The sequence below is a fragment of the Lissotriton helveticus genome, chromosome 3_1, assembly GCF_964261635.1.
Source record: "Lissotriton helveticus chromosome 3_1, aLisHel1.1, whole genome shotgun sequence".
Classification (NCBI taxonomy): domain Eukaryota; kingdom Metazoa; phylum Chordata; class Amphibia; order Caudata; family Salamandridae; genus Lissotriton; species Lissotriton helveticus.
In genome coordinates this window covers 1,980,367,649-1,980,392,981 of record NC_136061.1, presented here as the reverse complement: position 1 = coordinate 1,980,392,981, position 25,333 = coordinate 1,980,367,649, and the positions used below count along the sequence as shown (strand labels likewise).

Below are 25,333 nucleotides of genomic sequence, written 5' to 3'. Positions count from 1 at the left end.
TCACCCAGTGGATGCACATAACAATTGACTTTCCTCCTAGTGCACTATTGCCATTGTTTTCAGGGTTGAACGAAGAATTAATGTTTCTTTATTCATGTTTGAAAACAATCACTTAAAAAAACTGTTCATGCACGGATCTAATCCGATGTACTAAGGTGAAACGCTTCTGTGTGTAAATGAAATACATTTTTGAGTTTTGAAGACAATTCAATTTCCTCTATTGCTGCCAGATATCTTTAAAAATGAAGGGGGGTTTAAAGTTAAGCGGTGCAGCAGAACTTTGTTACTTCCCTTTCTATAACTTCAACTAACCTTTAAATACGTCCCTGTTTATTTAACATCGTATTAATGTTAGTGCTGAGTGGAGGAAAAAGAAGCCCAGTGCTGCTGCTGCCCAGGGGCAGGCGTGTAAAACTCTGGATAGCCGCATGTGACCCCCCAGACCGTACTTTGAGTATCACCAGTGCTTTAAATGGGCCGGTACTCACAGGTACTGAGTACCGGCACTTCTTATCTTTACCGATCTGAGTACCGGCACTTCTCCACTGTCAAAGGAAGTACCAGTACTCATGAAAGGTAATGTCACTGACGCTAGTGCTGCTGAGCTCGAGAGTATCAGAGCAGAGCATATCGGTAGGGCACTTTGACAGCCAAAGCGCCTCCCTAGCTCTTAGTTAAGTCACTACTGAACCATTCAGCGGTGGCTCATTTGCGTTATGCAAGGGATGCCCGGGTGTTGAAAATGTCACCGTCCTGCTGTGTTTGACTGAGCAAGGCCTGAATGGGCCATGCTCTATCAATCGCATTCACACTGTCCTTGCTGTGAAGTAATGCAGTAATACTCCCAAGTCAACCTTTTTTGTGTGTATTTGTCTGCTTGTGTGTGTGTGTGTGCTTGACTGCTTGTGTGTATATTTGAGTGCGAGAGAGAACACGAGCTCAGAGGGAGAGAATCAGGACACTCGAGGTAGTTTCAAAGAAATGCGAAGAATGCTTTTGTGTGTACATGTCTGCTTGTTTCTGTGTAAATGTGTGTCCACTCTCGCATATACAAGTATGGTGCCAAATGCAACCAAGTAAGAACAGTATGATAGTAAGAAGACGCAAATATTGCAAAACAAGTAAAGATTAACATTGTGTTTGACCTTCATTTTGTCTAATAAGTTAACACGTTTTGTTTATATTGATACGTTACGCACGTGTTTTGATCTGCCCTGCAACTGGTCTAGAACTCCTTATTAATGCTTTTGTTCTGAGGCACACTGATACGCCTGTATAGTGCTGTTGATGACTTGACTGCATTCATTTAAAAGCTCCTTCCATTATGATTTGGGGCCTGTTCCCAGCAGGTCTTCACACCACCCTCTATTCGCATACCCAGATGTTAATCCGCAGATATGAGAAGTTTGAAACTACTATCAACCGAAATACAAGGGCAAAATGCAGTAGCGGATCCTCGAGGGAGAGCTGCCGGGCGGTGGGGCGGGGGAGGGCCAGAGTAGGGGGTAGTTAACTCCAAATGCGGCCAAACGGAGTTGTGTATATAAATAAATACAACGAATTACATTGCGTGCTGAAACTCAGATTTGGCGTTGCAGCATGCGCACTGTAATTCGTTGTATGTATTTATTTATATACACCACTCCGTTTGGTCGCATTCCGGAGTTTACTACCCCCCACCTTACTCCTTCACCGCCTCGCAGCACTCCCCCAGGAGCCGCTACTGCCAAAATGAACACTCAATAGAAATGTCTGTGTATTACCATGATTCGCCCTGCCTCCAGTCCTGCCCACTAGTCACGTACCTGCACTTATTTTCTCCCATATATAAGTATGTGTGGGCATGTAAAAGGCCCTCTACCTGTGGTCTGGAAGTGTTTGCACCTACCCGCACCTCTTGAGGGTGTTTGCTTGTGCTCTCTCTAGGCGACTCCGCCTTTGTCTCCCAGCCCAGAAAGGATCATGTGAGCCTTCTTTCTGTTCCGTAATTTAAAATACTTTTCTTTCTTTTTATGTTTTCTTCCAGATTAATTGCGACGCCGGTAGCAGTTGCCATGGGAATAAAGAACAAGGCCCGACGGAAAGCTCGCAGTAATCCACTGCTGGAGGATTGCTTCGTTTCCTGCTCCAAGCACCCGACCTCGGTAAGCATTCTGTGTGGCACAAGGAGGCGTTCAGTCAGTATGAGAAGGGCCCTCGGCTGCAGGCCGTTTGTTTACCTAGTGCAAAATCTTCTGTTGCGCAACAAACTGAGGCTCGTCGTGTCATCGCGTGCACCTTTTTATGGTCACCTACTTTTACCTTCACCACTTTGCATGTTCGGACTTAAAAAATCACATTGGCACAGGAACTGCCAAACTACGAGTCCCGGCATGCAAAGTGCCGGATAAACAACCATGTACTTGTAATAGGCGTTGCTGCTGATAATGAGGTAGATGGCAACTCTGCAAACTGTCGCAAAAAGCAACAGCACGCTCAAAAAACAAAAAAATCAATGACTAATGTTGTTCTAATCCATATGGATAGAATATTTTCCGTTATGACGTTCACTTTCGCCTTTAAGCAAGATATTTTACACCCGCAATGAAGGCCTGGCTGTGAGCTGTTAATAGGATGTTGTAAAAATTAGTGTTTTAGATTACTTGTCTGTAACGCCTAGAGAATTTCAGGCAAACTACTAGATTGTTGTTCTTGATGTATATACACACCCTTGATCATTTAACGGGTTGGTAAAGTCGTTGTGTGAGATAACAGCGTCACTGCACATTAGAATGCCTTACTGCTAACCAGTGCTTTAAATGGAAAAAAAGTGCAGGTACTCATCAAATTGAGTTAGGGGTGTGGCTTGTGGGTGGGGCGAGGGGCGGGGCTGAAGTGCAACCTATGCCCAGACAGTGTTAACAAGTATACAAATTACAAAATAATGTCGTAATATACTCGGGAACTATTCTGCCTTTTCTTGCTGCATAAATGAATCAAACCTGATGCATAATTACAGTGGACCATTAAATCAATGGGGTGTCACCCACATAATCAAAGGACCTGGGTATAGGTAATATAAAAAACAAGGTGGTCCTCGATATTGATTCAAACAAAAATGTATAAGTATAAATTATGTCTTATTTGTGCGATTAAATCCAAACACATTGATTCAAGCAAAGGGAGGGAGATATATTAGCATTGATATTGTTTATAAACACATTGAATGCAATGAAAAACAGTACCCAAAAATAGCAATTTAAGCTACCACCAGCTGCCTGAAATCATCCGCTAACCTTAGACCTTCACATACGAACTCAAGAGGTAACCCCGGTACCTCATATTACCTCTACTTACCTGAAATCGAACTAGACCGTTTCAAGGCGAATTCAAGGGCCACCACCACCGGTCTGCCCGTGGGGGCCCCGGTAGGAATTCCCACCTGCCCCCCTTCTTGACCTGATCCAGTCGAACAGGCCGCGACAACGCTGCGCCCACATCTCAGCCCACCACCAATCCACTAGACAGGTGACCTTCCTCTAAGAGGCTCAGACGAAGGTCTCCCCCTTACAGCACCATTGGTGTTCGATCCAGACAACCTGCTGGACCACGGCCTAGATCATCTTGGAAGCCATACCAAGCCTATCAAAACACCCCCCCTTCCTCCCCCAAGTCTCACTGTTTTTGTCCTGAAGAAGACCCGCAGCCGAGGTCCCAAACACCCCTGGAGCACTAGGGTCGAAACGTCGACGGTTTACCATAAATGGCCTGTACCTCCCCCACCCTAATCTTATCCCCTTTTTTAATTGATGTGGACAGGCTCATATTACAGCGGATAGCTTCCACCCCTTTATGTGTAAATACTATTATTGTATATTATATTAATTATCTCTTTCCATTTCAAAATCACGAGAGCACCCCTTTTTCTATTACCGACTGTACTCTGACAGTCCTGTGCGCCGTATATATATTTGTTTTATGATGATGTAAATAAATATACAAATCTTGGTATAACAAGAATACAGAGTGTGGCTAAAATCCATCTTTCCTGTTTAGCTTAAATTGCTATTTTTGGGTACTGTTTTTCATTGCATTCAATGTGTTTATAAACAATATCAATGCTAATATATCTCCCTCCCTTTGCTTGAATCAATGTGTTTGGATTTAATCGCGCAAATAAGACATAATTGATACTTATATATTTTTGTTTGAATCAATATCGAGGACCACCTTGTTTTTTATATTGCATAATTACAGTGGCTCTGATTATTATTTATTTGCGTTGTGCTTAGTACTCACATTCTCGTGTACCGACACACTCAACGGCCTGAGCACACATGCATGTACAAAGCAGTCCACACACATTCTTTAGAACACCTTGGACTAACCAGATTCTATATCTCCCTCTTTCCCTTACACCTGAAGGCACACACACGCCTTTAAACACTAACAATCCGTCACACACTCACACAAAAGGCTCACAGGATAAAGGACCCTTGTACCTCCTCACCTCCCGTGGCTTCCTTAATTGCCGCTCTCAGTGGGTCACCTGGATTCCAGGGTGCGCACAATGCACATCAAAGTGTAAATGTGATTGACAGAGCAGTGTCTGAATGGTATGGACACTGCTCTATCAAGCTCAGCGTGAAGGTGAAATTATCGACACTTACAAGTCAGAGAGGCAACTGAGCTGCTGATGAACGGTTTAGATTCCGCAGGGCTCAGCACAGGGCTACAGGGGCACTTTGGCTGTCAGAATATCAGAGGAGGGCGCCACCCTGCCGCCGTAGAATTAGCAATGAGCAATGCATCAGACTATAGTACCGGTACTCTTCTTGGCGGAAGGAGAAGTGCCGGTACTTGAAGGGATTAAAATAAGAAGTGCCAGTACTCAGTACCGGTGAGTACCGGCCCATTTAAAGCACTGCTGCTAGCAAATGGGAAGCAGGCGGCATGTGTTAATGAATGTAGTGAAGTTGTTCTTTATTGGAAAAGTGGGTTAATGAAACGTCCAGTTAGGCTCTTGGATTGTGTGTTAATAAAGAAACGCATAATAAAAGCAAGAAACGGAGTAGAGAGTGACTTTGTTAACGTTTAATATAATTTTAATAATTTGACCGGGTACTTTTCTAAGCGATGTTCCCGCCCCCTCTTTAATCCTTGCCTTCTCATCCTGAGACAGTTCTCCCAAAGGTGTTAAGTGGACATATTGATGCTTCTCGTCCTGATGGTAGCTCACCAGTGTGATGTGATTAACATGCTTTGTGGGCAGTGACGCTCCACAATCACGGTTATTATTGTTATATTCTCTAGGTTGGCAAAAGCGTGTTTGCTGAATACGATGTCGTTTGCTGTTTGGGGCAGCTTTGACATTAGATGGAGTGAAATACTTTACTTCACACCTGTGCCTCGCAACACCAGTCCCGCACACCAACTTTTACCTCTGAGGCACTCAAAAACCCCCTTGAACAACACCATTTCACAGTCCCAGCTATCTGAAAGATGTGCGCATGCGTGGGTACAAGCCTGGGCTACGCCAGTGTGCTCTTGCATTCACATGACCACATTGAATGATAGTGCGTGCTTCTTCATGTCTTGCTGGCACACATTCAGAGTATGTGGATGGCAGCCTATTTGTTTAGATAATCCTGGGGAGAAGGCAGCGTTTCTTTAAAGGAAGGGTGTACGTGGAAATTGGAATATTCTGTTGGGTTGTATATTGGGCTTGCTGTATGTGACGTGTCGCAGAGTACTCCGGTCAATAACCGGTGTTGCTAGAATCCAGCTCAGAGATGCTGATTTTATGGACTTTGTAAGCATAAAAGTCTGAGTTGGCACTGCTGGTATTCCAGGTTAAGAAAGCAAAAGACACACAATTGATGGACGGAATGCAGAACAAATCAAAACATTCACCCCCAGTCAAGAGATCTGGGTTAAGTCCATCATTCTTTTGCTCCCAGTTCAGGCTTGGCCATATGCCTCATGGGAACAGTCCACCCCGAACTGCCAAGCCAGGTCCTCCCTGGACCGGAAACAAGCATCCTAGGACTGGTTTTGGGGTTTCACCGCTCTTCAGCTAGGATAGCTTGATTCCAATGGCACAGTGAGCCCAGGACCCACGTCTGGGCATACCTGGCGCACTTGGGGCGAGAAAGCAAAATACACACAATTGATTGACGGAATACAGAACAAATCAAAACATTCACCCCCAGTCATGAGATCTGGGTTAAATCCATCATTCTTTTGTGAGGTTAGAGCTGCTGGCTGTAGTGCGTACACATCTGTAAAGGCTTTATCCCCTGAACTACCACACTGAACTTGTGTTCCCTGAATTACCAAACTGGAAGCGAGTTGCAGTGTTGGGTCACACACCATTGAATAGCCCACATGTTCCCTGCATTGTCTGTCGTTGGCCGGGTAATGTGCGCCTGGTCATGAAAAGCTAAAGGTAACCCCACCTCTTGCACAGATTCGCTTTACCAACTGTTTTTATATGACTCTCCACAGAACCAATGCGCTAAAATCTTTCGGATTTTCACTTTAAATGAAAGCATCCAGTTACAGTTTGTGACTTTTATTTATTTTCTTTTGCTTTTTCCTCATGGCTAGAGTTTGTTGCCATTTCATTTTTCTGTCCATCATCTTGCCTTCTTCTTGCAGTCTGCTTTTACCTATCCTCTCGAGCCCTCCTGCAGCAATGCTATAGCCAGTGTGTCATGGTCCTGGTGCAAGGGAAGGAATGGGATCCCAACTGCTGTTTGAATCGTAAAAGATAGCGATAATCGGGTTTGAATGCACCCATCAGGCCTCTGGGCCCCGGTGCCACTGCACCTGCTGCACCAATTGAAGCTACGCCCCAGCCTATATCGCACTTGGGCGTGGTCACGTCCTTCTCGTGTTCTCTCCCACGAGGCTCTTCTCCCCCTCGGTTGCAGAAACGCCCATTAGCCCGGGTTTGCAGCTCTGCTGGAGGCTTCTGTGTTTGAGTCACCCTTCGAAAGAGTTTGAGCGGGGTGGAAGTCGAGGCGAGCTGCGTCGGGTGGATAAACTCTCCGTCGTGTAATGGCGCGAGGATGACGCTGCACGCCTGGCTCCACGCCGAGCTCGCTGCCCGAAGGCCTTTATTTAGAAGCACATGTGATGAAAGACACATGTTACAAATGCAGCCTCGCGCAGCTGAGGAAATGGGCGGGCTCCGTCGGGCCTACATTTCGAAGCTCGGCCTTCGCAGCGCGCGGGGCCTAGGTCAGGGCTTTTTACAGCTCCTCGATGCGTGGGGCTGAACTCGCCATAGCGGGGCGCCCTTTAAAAGAGCCAGTGCAATGCTCGTGGCCTCCATTGACGCAGCATCCTCGGCTGCTCTGTCACAAACGGCTCCGTGTTGCTCAAACCTCCCAGCTGTTGAGCAGCTGTAAACCGCAGCTTTTATATTTAATGGAATGATGCATGTTTAATAAAGCGCTGCACACAAGGTGGTGTTATGGGTGACACAAAAATAAACATAAGAGTAGCACTGACGCCAAATAACGAATTCTATTGGTTTCCATGCACTCCACCACTCTGCTTATGTGTATATGGCCCAGGCGTCAGCCGAAACCAACCCGAGCAGCTTTTGGGTCTTCTGTCGGATGAATGTTGCAAAAGGCGCCCCCCCCCCACCCCCGCAGTGAGCAAGACACGAACTCGCAAGTGGTGCAGCACTGGGATCAGCAGGGCCCTGCCTTGTGTAAGAATAAGCCACCCAATGAGAACGTGCTTTATAAACCCGGTGTGTTTGGGACCAGATGAGCTGAGCCCACCCAGCTGCCCTGGCACGAGTCCCGTCCAATAAAGTTGTTGAGGTACAAATGCGTTCAGGGCATCCCATTGCTGTCTTTTGTATGTAATGGGTAGTAACACTATGGCTTTGTGCTGGTCATCTTTCACTGTTGCAATTCAATTCACTTCTTTCAATCATTATATATGGACAGCTGCACATATCCACTGTAAATGCTTGTGGAACCATGAACAGCTGCAGCTTTACGAGGACGCACATACAGTTGCTCCTTTCTGAAGGGCTACACACAGCTGCCATTCTTTGAGTTAACATGGGTGTCTGAACGTGTGAGACCAGGGCACAAGTCCTTAAAAAAAAAAAAAGTGTGGGGACTAAGCAGCTTAGGCAGTACGCAAGTGAAATCCTGACGCCTGCCACCACAGCGCATGATGTCACGACACATGGCATTGCACATGATGTGACCTCACTGGATGTGACCACAAGAAGTGACATCAGATATTAAGACAGTGTACATGTTTATCAGGTATGTAATGAGTACATTTCAGCACATTATGAGATTTCAAAAATTCAGCCCTGCCAAGTATCACGCATAAAGCGTTAAACTAACGCATTTCAGTGTGGTGATCCGCATCACCGCACTGAAATGGAAAGTCACGCATTATAGCACCTCCGCTGTCAAGCTGGGAGCGCTGCTACAATAAAGCACCATACAAGCTGCAGTGGCACTGTGTGTGTGCTGTTGCATGCAGGCTTGGGTGCTCTCTGGCTTAGCTGCTGTAGCTCTGCTCAGATGCACTGAGTAGTGTGCTACAATGTAACAAAAACAGCACCGCAATATTGCTGACATCAGAGGACGACTGCTCAGAGCCCAATTGCCATAGAGTGTGAGATACATGACTGAAAACTGACTTTTCTCGCTCCTGTTTCCTGCGGTGGGAGCAGGCGAGCTGCCACGCAGTTCAGAGTTGGCTGCTGGGCAATCATGGATTTATGGCTGCGCAGTTCGCATGTATGCGGTCATGTGGTATGTAATCCCACGTCATTGTTGCAGCACACAATCATTGCTTTCTTTTGGGGGGAGAACAGCATGCCTGCGTATCTGGCGGCTGCTTGCCACCGGGCCCGACCCACCAGTGCCATCAGGGCAGAGCAGTCATTGCCGCGGGAGACAGTCAGTCAGAGGGTGAAGCAGGTAAGTGACCACTACCAGCATCGGAACTGCATTTACAGCAGCGCAACATCAGCAATGAGGCTCCTGCGACAGGGCGGCTCTGTCTGGGTGATGGGACCAGAGCCCTGGAGTCGGCCTGGAGCCACGGCCTGCCGCCTCTATATATTGGACACGAAGGTAAAAATTATGAAATGTATTATTTGTAATGACACTAGCTTTTTCCATGCATATAAGTGTCAAATAAAAGACATGTGATGTAGGAAGATATTGCAAAAATTGAAATGCAACATGGAAAAAACCCAAAAACTTGGTAATAGTATTTTTCTTCTGCAGTGAACTTAAAGCGCAGGATCAGCAGCCTCGATTTTCTTCCCAGTAACTGGCTGTAGATCTATACTGTACTGCCGCGCACATACGTCACATTTCTAGCATTTCTGAAATGGGTGGATTGTAGGTGAATGAGTTTCTGGCGAGCGGTACTTCCGCCATTGCAGCCTCCAGCCTGAGTGATGACAGCCATCAGTGGCAGCAGCCTGAGAAATGGCACTTGTAGCCGATGCCTTCGTGCCCTAGATGACAGGTGTTCCTATCCCCAGGGGCAGATGTAAGCCAGTGTCTGAAACAGCTCTCCAAGCATCGCTGTACACAAGGAGCATGCGTTGATTCAGCACCTTCCGAGGAGCTTTTTCAGGTCCTTCTTACATTGCACACGGGGGTGACCAATCCCGGACATGTGTTGCTCTACTTGGGAGGGGCTTAACCTCTGTAATTGTTTTTATCGTGACACTAGATGCCGTAACACAGTAAAAGCACTCCATCTGTTCACTAACAGACACAATAACAGCTTTGGGTACTCCAGAAAGCCAAGCTGATCATCATACCTGAAACCCAAAGACTGAGGAACAGCATCAGCCCCTGAATACAACACCGGAGTGCTACATTACCTTGTACTATTTACTTGATAATGCGCACACAGTCACACCTGTCTTGCTCCATCTGCTGAATATGTGCATCTATGTGCCTGAATTTGTACACTTCGTATCAAAGTCTACAGTTGTGGCTTTCTGAATACTTTTACATTGGTCCCTGCTTGTGCCTCGCAGCGCCAATGGTGTCAGCCCGATACCACTGGCTCTGCAATTTGTCTGGGCAATGATCACATGGTGTGCAGAACAGGTTACATGAGACGGGGTTACAAGGTGCAGAACAGGTATCAGACACAGCTACTTTCTCTAAGCAGTGGTCAACCTGATGCCATCTTGCAGCACCCCGGGACGCGGACTAGGGCCGCACAGTGATTCCTAGGGAACTGGCCTGAGATGCCTCCTCTTAGGACCAAGAGAGCTCTGGAGCTTCAGGCAGCCCTAGTCAGTATAGCCTATAATTCTAGATCTAGCGCGCAGTGACCACACTGGTGCTGTTCCAACTTTCAGTGCATCCGGCGTCACCTAGTGAAGAACCTGGTGTTTGTAGTAGCCATTGCCTGCTGGTGTAATCTGGTGCTGCAGGGGTTGGGCAGTGGGGCCCCCACTGGGGCAGACGCCTCTCAGCAGTGCTGGTAATCACTTTTATTAGGGTTGAACAAGTAGTTCTATAGTCCAGTCAAATACAGTGTCTTGGCTGGTTGTAATGTGTGCCTCACTCTCATGATTTCTGGTACTTTGCAGCAGTTGCAAGATCTTCATAGAGTTTCTCAATGCTCCAATGGGTGTAATGTCTGATATTTCTATGTTTCCCTCCTCCTCATTGCTTGATTTTTTCTTGCAAGAAAGTGGCACGCCTAGATGTCACTCAATTACACTGAAATTGTGAAAATGTGTGATTTGGCATCGGGGTTGTGCCAAAAAAGTGGCACAACCCCAATGCAAAATCTGGGCATCAACTAATATATTAATTTTTTTTAAACCCCATCATAAACAAATCACCAACAAGGAGAAGCATGGCAGTAGATCTGTTCTGCTTAATTGGTTGCAAAGAAAGCATTTTAAAATATTTTATGGGTTAAGGCATCTGCCGTAAAGGTACCCAGTAAATCTCAGAGAATAGTAGTAATGGTGAGAACGCTGGAGGTGAAAGCGTTTTTTGGAGAGATCTGTGTTTTGTGAAGTCCCAGATTTGAATCAAAGTAGCATAGCAGGTTAATATGTCTCCTGCAAAGCAAATCGGGTAACATGCAGATGACAGATTTTTATTTTATGTAAATAGTCAAGTGGGTTTCTGCTTTTGACACAGATCCTTTTGTTACCTGCAGTTCATAAATTGTAATCCTTGTAATATAGCGCATGGAGCTATAGGACATGTGACTCCTACACCTTGTAACCCCGTCTCATGTAACTCATCGTGTTCATTAATTTACACATGTACATGATTTATTGTCAATGTATAATGTGTATGTTGAGTAAAGACATCTGTCAACCTGCAATGGGTTGCGTAGCGCTATAAAATTAAATAAAATAGTGCTAATGAAATTATTTCTGTAAATACTGTGACAGACCAACACACCTGACCTTCTTACAGTGCATGTATCTCTTACATGCAAGGACTGAACAAAGGCAATAGCACGCCTCTCTTAAGTACCTGTGAAGAGATAATCAGCTGTGTGCCTTTGTTTCCCCTCCGTGACATTTACATTTATGTGTGAAGTTCCAGGCCGCCTCCAGTCAGGATATTCAAACAAAAGGAGGCCTGATGTCCCCTTAACTTCGGCCCAGCTGGAGTTGAGAAAAAAGCTCCCTCCCTCCCTGCAAGTTGCTGCTGTGAATGGAAAGCAGACAACGTACAGGCGCTGCTGAACCCGTCCCGGTGTCTGAAAATTACACAGGGACAAGTTCAGCATATTTCTGTGTTGCCCAAATTCTTGGCAGGGGGGACGGTGTCCACCCTGTGAAAATGGTGGGTGGACGTAGTGTACCTACATGTACCCCTGACCTGTGCCCTATGTAACACCAATGCAGAACAATGTCTCACTTTAAACAGCAACAGGCAGTGGCACACCTCAGCGGGTCAACATATCGTGGCACCCCTGAGGGGTTATAGATTGTTGAATCTCAGACAGCGGCACCTCGTTGATGCACCACTTATATCTGCGACTCTTTGGGGGACCACAGACCGCTGCGCCTCTTTGGGGGACCACAGACCGCTGCGCCTCTTTGGGGGACCACAGACCGCTGCGCCTCTTTGGGGGACCACAGACCGCTGCGCCTCTTTGGGGGACCACAGACCGCTGCGCCTCTTTGGGGGACCACAGACCGCTGCGCCTCTTTGCGGGACCACAGACCGCTGCGCCTCTTTGCGGGACCACAGACCGCTGCGCCTCTTTGCGGGACCACAGACCGCTGCGCCAGACGGCTGCCCCTCTGGGGGGGGGACCACAGACCGCTGCGCCTCTTTGCGGGACCATAGACCGCTGCGCCTCTTTGCGGGACCACAGACCGCTGCGCCTCTTTGCGGGACCACAGACCGCTGCGCCTCTTTGCGGGACCACAGACCGCTGCGCCTCTTTGCGGGACCACAGACCGCTGCGCCTCTTTGCGGGACCACAGACCGCTGCGCCTCTTTGCGGGACCACAGACCGCTGCGCCAGACGGCTGCCCCTCTGGGGGGGGGACCACAGACCGCTGCGCCTCTTTGCGGGACCACAGACCGCTGCGCCTCTTTGCGGGACCACAGACCGCTGCGCCTCTTTGCGGGACCACAGACCGCTGCGCCTCTTTGCGGGACCACAGACCGCTGCGCCTCTTTGCGGGACCACAGACCGCTGCGCCTCTTTGCGGGACCACAGACCGCTGCGCCTCTTTGCGGGACCACAGACCGCTGCGCCTCTTTGCGGGACCACAGACCGCTGCGCCTCTTTGCGGGACCACAGACCGCTGCGCCTCTTTGCGGGACCACAGACCGCTGCGCCTCTTTGCGGGACCACAGACCGCTGCGCCTCTTTGCGGGACCACAGACCGCTGCGCCAGACGGCTGCCCCTCTGGGGGGGGGGGGGAGCACAGACGGCTGCCCCTCTGTGGGGGGGGGAGCACAGACGGCTGCCCCTCTGTGGGGGGGGACACAGACGGCTGCCCCTCTGTGGGGGGGGGGCACAGACGGCTGCCCCTCTGTGGGGGGGGGGGGGCACAGACGGCTGCCCCTCTGTGGGGGGGGGGAGCACAGGCGGCTGCCCCTCTGTGGGGGGGGGAGCACAGGCGGCTGCCCCTCTGTGGGGGGGGGGGGAGCACAGGCGTCTGCCCCTCTGTGGGGGGGGGGGGAGCACAGACGTCTGCCCCTCTGTGGGGGGGGGGGAGCACAGACGTCTGCCCCTCTGTGGGGGGGGGGAGCACAGACGTCTGCCCCTCTGTGGGGGGGGGAGCACAGACGGCTGCCCCTCTGTGGGGGGGGGGAGCACAGACGGCTGCCCCTCTGTGGGGGGGGGGGAGCACAGACGGCTGCCCCTCTGTGGGGGGGGGGAGCACAGACGGCTGCCCCTCTGTGGGGGGGGGGGAGCACAGACGGCTGCCCCTCTGTGGGGGGGAGCACAGACGGCTGCCCCTCTGTGGGGGGGAGCACAGACGGCTGCCCCTCTGTGGGGGGGGGAGCACAGACGGCCGCCCCTCTGTGGGGGGGGAGCACAGACGGCCGCCCCTCTGTGGGGGGGGAGCACAGACGGCCGCCCCTCTGTGGGGGGGGAGCACAGACGGCCGCCCCTCTGTGGGGGGGGAGCACAGACGGCCGCCCCTCTGTGGGGGGGAGCACAGACGGCCGCCCCTCTGTGGGGGGGGAGCACAGACGGCCGCCCCTGTGTGGGGGGGGAGCACAGACGGCCGCCCCTCTGTGGGGGGGGGAAGCACAGACGGCCGCCCCTCTGTGGGGGGGGGAGCACAGACGGCCGCCCCTCTGTGGGGGGGGGAGCACAGACGGCCGCCCCTCTGTGGGGGGGAGCACAGACGGCCGCCCCTCTGTGGGGGGGAGCACAGACGGCCGCCCCTCTGTGGGGGGGAGCACAGACGGCCGCCCCTCTGTGGGGGGGAGCACAGACGGCCGCCCCTCTGTGGGGGGGAGCACAGACGGCCGCCCCTCTGTGGGGGGGGAGCACAGACGGCCGCCCCTCTGTGGGGGGGGGGAGCACAGACGGCCGCCCCTCTGTGGGGGGGGACCACAGACGGCCGCCCCTCTGTGGGGGGGGACCACAGACGGCCGCCCCTCTGTGGGGGGGACCACAGACGGCCGCCCCTCTGTGGGGGGGACAATAGACGGCCGCCCCTCTGTGGGGGGGACAATAGACGGCCGCCCCTCTGTAGGGGGGGGACCACAGACGGCCGCCCCTCTGTGGGGGGGGGGGACCACAGACGGCCGCCCCTCTGTGGGGGGGGGGACCACAGACGGCCGCCCCTCTGTGGGGGGGGGGACCACAGACGGCCGCCCCTCTGTGGGGGGGGACCACAGACGGCCGCCCCTCTGTGGGGGGGGACCACAGACGGCCGCCCCTCTGTGGGGGGGGACCACAGACGGCCGCCCCTCTGTGGGGGGGGGGGACCACGTACATTTGCCCCTCTTTGGGGGACCACGTACATTTGCCCCTCTTTGGGGGACCACGTACATTTGCCCCTCTTTGGGGGACCACGTACATTTGCCCCTCTTTGGGGGACCACGTACATTTGCCCCTCTTTGGGGGACCACGTACATTTGCCCCTCTTTGGGGGACCACGTACATTTGCCCCTCTTTGGGGGACCGCAGGCAGCCGCTTCTCTTTGAAGGGCCATCAACTGATGTACCTCTATGATAAACATCCATTAGGGAGTACAATATTCAAATCTGCTCCAAGCCTGTGACTAAAGTTAAAAGACTCGCTGAAAAAAGTAATGATAAACTTTGTGAATTAGTCTTGGACCCCACCGAACTTCAAAGCAAAATCCTACTTGAAAGGTAACAGAAGCATCCCACTTATGTTTGGCTTCCTGGCCGAGAGGTTGCTTGAGTCCATGTGGCATCACAGGACCCACGTATGGTTATACTCCTGCTGCGTAGAGCGACTTGTGGTATTCGTCTTAACCATTGCTTACTGCTCTCGGCAGCAAGCTGCAGCATCAATATTTTGCTTAGTGTGCCTCATCTTAGTCGTGGCTAGAGGTATGAAGTCTAGTCTTTGACCTTCCCCTCAAGGGACAATACAGCTTTAGGTGATGCGTCATGTCCCAGTAAAAAGGGCACACTAGCTACATACGTACATTTGCCCCTCTTTGGGGGGCCACGTACATCTGCACCTCTTTGGGGGACCGCAGGCAGCCGCTCCTCTTTTGGGGACCGCAGGCAGCCGCTCCTCTTTTGGGGACCACAGGCAGCCGCTCTTTGTGGGACCAATGGCAGCCGCTAATCTTTGGAGGATCCGCAGGCAGCCGCTCCTCTGTGGGGGACCGCAGGCAGCCGCTCCTCTGTGGGGGACCGCAGGCAGCCGCCCCTCTGTGGGGGACCGCAGGCAGCCGCCCCTCTGTGGGGTACCGCAGGCAGTCTCTCCTCTGTGGGGGACTGCAGTTGATTTGATAATGTAAGCCGCATAGGCACTTAAAAGCTGGACAAGGAATGAAGGGTGTAGTGTATTAAAGACTCTCCTGCTTTACATGCAGTCTATTTTTTCTTTCAGTTTCAAAGATAAGTCACCTGGCAATGGAGCCTTAATTATAGTCCTTTTTAGGTCGAGCTTGGGCAGCGCATGCGCTGTGAGGCATGCTGTATTGGATATACGGTCTATTGGGAACTTTGGGCAAGCCCACCACGTTTGGTTGTTTAGTTGAGCTGCTTTTTAAAAAAAAACCCTGTTTACTGGTTGGTTAATATTGTGCATCTGTCCTGCCTTTAGGTGCTTAGCTCCCTCCCAGCGGACATCACCAATAGATTCTTTTGGTTTTGTTTAAATGAGATGGAAAGAAAGGCAGATGTATAAAGACACTCCCTTGCCAGCTGACCCTCTTTTGACAGAGACATAAAAAAAATGGCAAGAGTGCCTTCAGTACAATGACAGGAGGGTTCCAGCAGGAACAGGTGGAAGGACTATAGTTGTACAGAAGACACTCATGCAGACCAATGCAATCACTCGTGAGATGATGGAAGAATACACCAAACCAGCCACTAGCGTTATGTAAGTGATGAATATACTACTGGGCTGACCTAAGAGGTGTGATTGACAAAGTCTCAAGCCAATGGCTGAAAGAGGCTGGTCAAATCAATATTATGGCCGAAAGCAACGGCGGACCCATAGCTCACTCCATGTGTACTGTAAGCATAAGGTCCGTTTTTGTCTTTCTAAGTTAGTCACAGTTAATGGGATATGAAGTCATATGTGGATTGGGAGCTTGCTTTTCCTTAGTGGATTTTTATTTTTTCCTAACTGATTGCCAAATTGAATGATATATTCTTTATGCCACACATTAACAGTTTATTTTTTATTTGTATGAACTTGCTATTATGATTCGGCACATTTTTACCCTTTCAAATTTTTGTGGGGAAATTAGAAGAGACTCACAAATTGTTATATAGCACGTGCTGTATGAAAGACCTATGTTATATTCTGGCAGTAGGTGGTGCTGGTGACTCTGAGGCACCTTGAGTAAGTTAATCTTGCTCATAAACCCCCTTACAGCAGCATGTCAGTAGCTCAACCTCTTCAAGTCCTCTATTGTGGTGCACAAGCTCTCTCATATTAAGTGTTTGGAGCGGTGGACACTGGTGGGACCAAAGGTTGCTTGGTAAATCTCTCAAGCAAAAGTCCACCTGGAACCTGGCCTGCCTGCTGTTCACGCAGCTGTCCTGGTACACTCAGCATAACCTGCACAGTCCTCTCGGCTGCCACATGTCGCGGCAGTCCGTAACCGGACTGGCAATCGGTCCTCATGTGGAATGGAAGAGGGCGTTAATCAGATGCATTTGGTCTAGTGTTTTTCTTTTTTATCTTCGACTCCAAAGACCTGGGTTCTAATTGCAGCTTCAGCACTTGACCACACAGACATCGTGTCAATCCGGGAAAATCATTTTGCCCCCTCGTGTGCAAAAAGTGCAAGTCTGTGTCAATGTGCGATGCAGTAAAAGAGCTACTGTCTGAATTTCGTGTTCTCATCCTACTTCCCCATTACATCCTGGTTTCTGTAATTTGTTGTCACTGACTACCCCCGACTCCTCAACCCTCTCATGTTTGAGATGCTCCTGCTGAAATAAATGTGTCCTTGCTCCAGCGTATTATAGGATCACATGGACCTTGGATACTGCTATATGAAATACTTAGAGATGCTCAATTAAATGAATACTAGGGTCTTTTACGACAGATTGACACTACTAGGAGTGGGAGGCGGTGATCGCTTTGATACAGGCCAAGATTGAAGAAACAAATTTACAGTAATAATGAGTTTTATGTTTTGTTATGTTAAACATAGCTTTCAGGCTGTGCTGTTCCTGCCCTCCTAGAAGCCCAGCGACCAGCTTTCCCGAGTCTCTCTGCCCGCACAACTTTAGAATACCCTTCTGGCTCTGGGCTCTGACAGTGAATCCATCGAACTTTGAGAGGGAGCAGCAAGACCGGTCTGTGAGAATTGCCTTTCACCTGATCAGGGACCATTGCAGGTCACTATCTCGCTTGTCACTGACAGCAGCGCTATCCCTTGCTCAGCTTTTATGTAGCTTGCTCTTTGCACACAACAGAGCTATCTCCTCCTTGTCGCAGACAGCAGAGTTCTTCACTCCTGACTTACACCAGAGCTATCCCTTACTCAGCTGTCAGATCCCCCACTCAGTTAAACCACTGAACTATGTTTTGCTTTCCAAAAGCAGCAGAGATACCCTCAGTTGCTGCCCCTCGTAGAGCAATGCCTGCCCTAGTGCGCATGTGTCTTTCTCACAGAATTACATCAGGACAGGACAGACCAGGCACAAGCAACATGGATTTGAGAATTACAGAAATAAGGTAAGGTGCTGAGAGAACGAACGAATGAATGAATGAATGCATGAATATCAAGGACCCAGAGCTGCTTTGGTTCCACTAGAGCCTAGACCAGGAACAAAACAGCTCAGACAACTCAATGAAGACTCACAAATCCCACACTATGATGAGTCACCGCATAACTACTGTGAGCAATTGCAAGGGCAGAACATCCATTGTCTGCACAAGACCCCAGTGCCACCTGGACACGTATGAAGCAGAGAGCTAAAACATGCAAATCCTTGTGCACAGCATCCTCAAGAGGTCACACAAAGTACATCATCCACACTTACTCTGTCAAAATGGAAGGTTCAATGCACCACTCCTGTCGAAGACAGTCCACACGCTCATTCTATGCCTGCAGACATTGGTCTACCCATAGGCACCTAACGCACCAAGAACCTGGTAAATGCAGTGCTATACAAACTTCGTGTAACATAAAGACCATGCTTGCAGCTTACACAACAAAATGAAATAGTTATTGAACTTGACTATATACACATTACGCCAGGTACTAAGGGGTTTAACACCTGTTACTTGCCCACCTAGCATTAATAGGCAGAAGTCAATGGCGAGAGTGCATAACGAGGTAAGACTACTGACAGACGTTACTGCTTGGCAGCATGTGGGCAATAACACTGTGGGGACCTACCCTCAATTTTTATTTTTATGTCCCATGCTACTTCCTAAACATTGTATGCAGGTAAACAGTTGTTGTTGATGCCTGTATTTTAAGCCTCCTTACCGGTGAAGTAAATCTTACCACTCCACAGAACTCCACAATTTCTGGATTTCTTACCCAACTGGCTGTTGTTATTTTATGAAACATTGAAGAATAAAGGGCTATGTTTGTCTAACATCTGACATGCAGGTTTCTCTAGGAGGACGGGGTGGCGATGGGAGGAGAGCCCTGCACTGTAGTTCTAGCTTTTACAAAAGACTACTTGTCCACATTGGATAGCAACCCTATCCACTGGACTGGACTGCTTTAGAAAGCAAATAGTGTTGACCATATGGCTGCTTCCTGAATTTCCATGAATGTGACATGTGCTTTGAAATATATAGGGATGCTCTCCAGGCTTTTTGAATGCCTTCTGGCAAAGGAGTCAACAGGTCTTGGTTACAGTGTGCTGTAAACCAATATTCAGCTGACCATTAAATATCATGGGTATTTGCAAGGCTGAAGCATGCCCATCATTTGACCCAAGAAGACATGGGTACATTTTCAATGTGTTAGCTCTATATAAGTTGAATTTAAGAGCAGGGCTACCATAAACATTTGGGAGGGTGTCTTCTGCTCTAAATGAGTGGATGCCCAGAAGGAAGCCGTTAAGGGCTACGTGTTGTGCACCACTTGTTAAAACGAGTAAATGTTCAAAAAGCTGAAGTATCTGGAGGCTCACAGATCACCTCTGTAATATCATATAACAGGAAAAATGACTGATTTCAGTGTGAGAAGTTTAATATCCTGGTTAGTTAGGCGTCGCATACTGTCCTTTAAAATGGCAAAAACCAGATGGAGGTCACCTTGGGCTGCAGATTACATTAAGAGATGAATACAAGCCCCTCAGAGTTACATTTTTCTGCTTCTGTAGCAGTGTTGAAAGAACCTATGATTTTACATGCCCCCGTGGCAGATCTTCGTAACTGAAGATGACTTTCAATTTCTTTCACGAAATAAGTGAAAAACATGCTATTAATATCCGACCAGTACAAGTAAGTGGATTTGTTTTGCTGTCTAATGCGCCGTAGCAAATTCTTATTTTCATTTAATTTATTCTCTGGTCTGGTAAGGTCCTTACCGGCTTCTTATAACAGGTTTTTTATTGAATTGCGAAAAAATTATGAGAGTAGGCTGAAATCAGTCCAGCAATAGCAGGGAGAGATCAACAATATTGCTTCCTCTTGTGATGGAGACATGCTTCCTGCGGGTGGCCCAGTGGCCTGCTCAGTACTACATCGGTAGATTCAAGAGAAAACTCGTCCAAGAAGAGGCTGGTCCAAGGGCAGGCTGTCATTCCATGAACTTCTCAAATCTATAGAGGAAAGGCTTCTTTTAAAATGTCTGCCCAGTACACTTGAAGGAAGTTCCGTTGGGTGGCCAATACCTGCTCATCCAGCGGTAAACATTGTATAATTAGTGATGCTCCTGGTGGTGAGGAGTGTACTATCCCTTAAGAGACTGAGCTTCCATGGGTGTATAGAGTTGTAGCCTGCACCACTGGACTGTCTACACATTGTTTGTGTGTGGCCAAAGTGGAAATTGAACAGTAAAATTTGGGTTTCTGCTTATTACATTTGTCAAATTGCTGTAGGTTCAACTTTTAACCCTGTCGCTCTTGTGGCATAACAGCAGCAGTAGGTGGTGGCAATGGAGTTGAGCGTGCACAAAAATGTTAATGAGGCTGAGAGATAAACTGGTCCACAAACGCCTTGGGCTGAGGGCAAATGCACTATGCTGTAGGGGCCTCATGCACTATGGTGTAGGGGCCTCATGCGCTATCACACTCTTGACTCCCTTTGCCCCCGTTTGCTGCCCTTGGGTGTTGAGTACTCCGCTGGGAGCCAGTCATGGGGGTGACTAACCTGGATTGTTGGTTTCTGCAATTGGGTTTCTCAGTCTCCGATGAGGTTGAGGTTAGATGAGGACATCAGAATTGTAGGGATCACCTTAACTTTAATTTCAATCCCTGCACCACTATGGCACACCTTCAGTTGTAATCCTTACACCATAGCAGTGCAATAGACGAATACTGAAAGCAATTGAGAAATGAGAATAGTAGGGCTGCTTGCACTAGCAGTAAGGGTGCTATGCAGCCGTGACTTGAATTCTGAAGGATGGTGCAGATGCCAAGGAACAAAAACCAATGCTCGTTTAAGGCAGCCATTTGATCTTCTAACAAAATTCTAAACTGACAGAGTAGTGACTGTGCAATGCAGCATCTTTCTTATGCATGCACAGAGCACTAGTGTCTGTCATTGACTTGTAGAGGAATTCGGAAGTTACTCGCATAATCTTGGGATCGCTGTGCTGAATACTGTATATAGACAAATGGACAACAACTGAATTCTGGATTTCTCAGGATATTGACTTGTCTTTGAATGTGACAAACAAATGGGATGATTGCCTCCAGGTACAACAAGAGCGAAGAGGCTGTGTATTGGGAGAAACCCTGCTAATGACGGGCTCTTCAGTCCAAATAAAGTAATCTTGCCTGGATAGTAAATGTCAGTTGTATGATTTTCATGTGAATTGTGAAATAAACTCACTGGACATGAATTGGTGACATTAGGAGACCGAGCTCATTGACTCCTAAATCAAGTGCATTATACAACCATGAGTTTAATCTCTGACTGCAAATCAGTAGCTAACATGCTTAAAATTGTATTGATTTGTTACCATGAAAGTAGTATCTTTTGGTCTTAGATCCATGTCAGTTTCTCCATTTCCAATTGCTAAAGTAAATGGCCACAACCCTGCCGTCATTCCTGAGGTTGCTCATGGCAGAACTGCCGTCGGAGTGGTTAGTAACAAGCTTGACTTGGGGTTCTGTGAGGAGGGCTCGCTGTACCGGAAAGACAGCCTTCACATGTAGCAGGGTGGTATGCAGCATCTGGAACCAATGTCTTGCAGGTAGAAAGAGTCTAGGTGACTTCCCACTTGCACACAGAGGAGTCTATGATGATGGAAGTCATAGGGTTGGGACAGTGGCGTAACGATAATTGAGGGGGCCCCCCTGCCAGGTACATAGAGGGGCCCCCTCCGGACTCTATTAGGAGCTCTCAGGCCGTAGTGCAGTGCTGAGGGGGACCACCTGGAGCTTGAGGCCCCCCCCGCACTGCGGGGGATGAGTGGGCCTGTGTTACGCCCCTGGGTTGGGACTTTGGAAGGGAATCTATCCATTGTGGATGTTTGGCAAAGGTCCAGCAAGGGCCAAATAGCTGCTAGAAGAACTTGAAGAATCACCAAAACAAGTCGATCAGAGGTATGAACCTTTTGAAAGTGAACAGACTTTAGTTCGATCCTTAACCTGAGTTTGGAGGCTAAACAACGGTATGGGGCAATGGTAATGGGGATTGGCTAGGACCACACTGCAGTTGAAGATGGGCTACAGTGTATTTGACTCTGTGTACCCCCTTGAAAGAAGGGCCTCTGAGGTCAGTGGGCTTTTTGAGGTTGTTTTATGTGCCCCGGTTAGGCTCATGTAGCGAAGAGGCTTATTTCTTACATTGGCCTATTTTTCACTGTAAAATTAGTGCTATGACCTTTTGAACATGTTTGACTGCACTACAATGTTGGATTTGTTTCTCTGAAACAACTTTGTTTACACATGTAGCTTCGCATAACATTATCACGATGCCTCGAACATCATGTAGAAGGCCTTTCTACGCATTATGTACAAATGCAGTTGTATCTTCATTCACAGGGCGATAGGACTAGCTACATTTCCATAACATCATTAATCTATACGCATATCGCAAGGCTGCTTTCTCTTATAAATAAAGAGCATCCCAATAGATTAGCAGAGGAGGCACTTCAGCTGACACTGAGGGTCCCTGCATGCTGAGACCTCAGCATGCAGCAGTCTGACATCTCCGTGAGGGAGTGTCTAGTTTGTGAGTGACCAGACGGGCCCCTACATACTCTCTCGACAGATAATGAGGTTGGACCATCCCTTGGGGGGGATTCTTGGAATCACACCTACATACACTCTAGGTACACTCAGAGTGGGGTTTGCATACCAGGAGTACACCTAATTACTGCATTGTTTATATACTTTGATATATGCACTGTTTTAGCACCATAATCGAACTGTATCTATTATTTACTCTTTTGGTGCTCATAATCCTTTTCATCTGCTTCTGTCTACTGATTATCGCCTCACATGTATTCTATACCAGAATAACGTTGGTTCAATAAATGTATTGAAAACGTCCACCTGTGTATTCTCTACATTTCTCTGAGCACTAGTAAGGACGAGTGACCAACCGAAAGGTTCTGGTCTGTTTCCACAATCCCTTAGGGGTCAGGGTTGTCATGTTCAGTGGTTGCCAGAAACCATTCAATCCCTGGTTAGTTTAGGGGGGGTTATTGTGTCACTATGAGCTAGCTGGTCTCTAGACCAACATGTGGACTTGCCTGAAATCAGTCTAGGCACCTCACCCAAAGTTTGTTGTCTAACAAATGTGCAGGTCCTACGGGTTAGTGGGAACTACACGTCAGTTGAACTGAAACTGTAGATTCTGTTTGGAGCACAAGGTCGACATGAGTTAAAAACATGCCGTTGATCAATCACTGCATGCTGACTGTGATCAGCTAACCTTCCACATGTCACTATAACGGAATGCCGTGGCAGCACAAAGTAGTTCTTGTGTGATCCGGGATTTATTGCGCACACTTTGGACAACACTTATATTGATAGTCAGAGGTTTGTATTAGTAGCACTGTCCTGACAATAAATCAGTCACTTTCTCCGTTTGTGTTGTGGAATTTCCTATCACTAGGGTATCCTTAACCCAGATAATCGTGATGCACCAACAGTGGGAGTGTGCAAGAGTTGGCCTCTCAACCCTAATGTATGGACAGTTGGTTGAGCTTGTAGAGGTCTACATTGGATCTTGAGCCTCCAGTTGTTTTAACTGGTGAGAATGCAAGACGAAAAACTCCTGATTGTGGAGTACCTCTGATGCTGACTATACTATCTAGCTGCAGGAGCTTTAACACTTTTCCCCAACAGATTCTCTTTGAAATTCTGTGGGATTGTTGCCTAGTTCCCTGTCTGCAAGGAAGTCATATTCCTTGACCAGTGATAAAGGTTTAATTTGCCCTCTTTTTACAATTCATGCTGGCTTAACTTGTGCCCAGAGAATGGAATACATTTGGGAAGTTCTCCGCGGAATTTGCATGTTGACTTGCTAGTCATTGTGGATCAAACACATCCTATCTTGCTGTTCAGCTGTAATCCTTTGTTCTCCACACATGACGGAGTATGCCACTTCTCTGTGATAAGGGTAACGCCGCACATCTGCCTTCCTCATTTCACATAGGTAAATGTATCTTCTTTCAGCTGTGTGGTATCTGTCTGGTAACAGGCTAAGGCTCCAAACTAGTAAACATCTTTCACTGGGCATATACTTGGTAGCTCATGCCAGTACATGATCATGAGTTATTGGCTTTATTTTGAGATCAATACATATTCTTCCATTGTCCAGGACTACGCCTTTTACTGTGCCTTCAAGGTGGCCTTCTCTCAGTTTCCATCCCCTTTCAGTGTATTAAGAAACAGAATCTTCTTTTATGTTTTTAGGGGTAAGAGTGCAACCAAGGGCCATATTCTATTCTATATACTCAACTCACTGGACCTTTTAAGAGAGATACCCTTCAAGATTTCACCCCTTTGAGTCCAACCTTTTACTTTAATTGGATCCATCCCTCTCCTAAATGCTTCATAGCTGTTTTCGTACCCCTTGAGACCCAACTGACTTTCAGGGTATTCCCAAAGGGGAACTCAGTGTTCTCTTTTTATGGGTGAAACAATTAAAATTGGCAGTTACGTCATCATTAGGCTTGGCCCCTTATCCCGACAACTGGAGGTTCAAATGAAGGTGCTTCTTATTTGAACAGGTAAGCTGAATTCCCTAGCAAAATAACGGCGTCCATTTTAAGTAGGTGAGATTTTTTTTTTTTTTTACGTAATCATCCTGCACTTTAAATATTTCAAACTTCTGCTTACCAGAGAGTCCGGTGCAACAGCCCTACCATGTGCACTGTGCAAATGAATGAGCGTACCCAAGAAATGCCAGAAAGTAGGTGTCCCAAGAAAGTCTCGAATTCTACTCCAGCTTGAAAATAGGGAAGCTAGACTGAGAGCTGGTGAACCGGAGATTGGGGGAGTTTATCTTTTACACAGGGTACAAGAGATGGCAAAGGAGCAGGCTGCTTCTCGGAATCTTTAATCTCAGACTGGTCAAATCAAGTGTTCATGTCTGCAAAAACCTTCCAGAGGTAGCTTCCTTGTGCAAATGTGCCTGCATTCCCTTAGCTGGCGCTTGTGCAGCAGTAGCATCCGCTAGAGACCCTCCTCGTATCTTTTATCGGCTACATCTGTAGCGGAAGGTGCTTTCCTGCATAGAAGGCCTATGCGGAGTATGGGGTTTCCAAAGGTGGCGAGGGCTGCCATGCCTGGTTCCTCACTGTCCTAGGTATCTACATTGAACTTATAAATATAGAGGAATTTGTAGCTGGAAGTAATGCTTGGGGTGTATTCACTTTTGTTCTTAGGTTAGAAGCAGCACCGGCTCTTGATCAGTGACCTTTGAAGGATGATAGGATTATAAATTTGTTTGGTGGGTGCATTGCACGCTCTGTTTTTAGGTCAAGCCTAAGGGCAGCGCGCATGTGCTGCTCGCTTTCCGAGGCATGCTGTATTGGAGTATGCAGTGGAAGCCTCTCCCACTCT

The 25,333-nt window shown here is 48.3% G+C and overlaps 1 protein-coding gene across 1 annotated transcript in view; it reads left to right on the top strand.

Annotated features, from left to right (window-relative positions):
* Nucleotides 1-25,333, top strand: part of CERS3 (ceramide synthase 3) — a 375,229-nt gene that overhangs the window by 89,988 nt on the left and 259,908 nt on the right. The window contains exon 2 of the mRNA XM_078683111.1: nt 2,027-2,144. Within this exon, the coding sequence (XP_078539237.1) occupies nt 2,027-2,144 (118 nt within the window). The remainder of the gene's footprint in view (nt 1-2,026; nt 2,145-25,333) is intronic.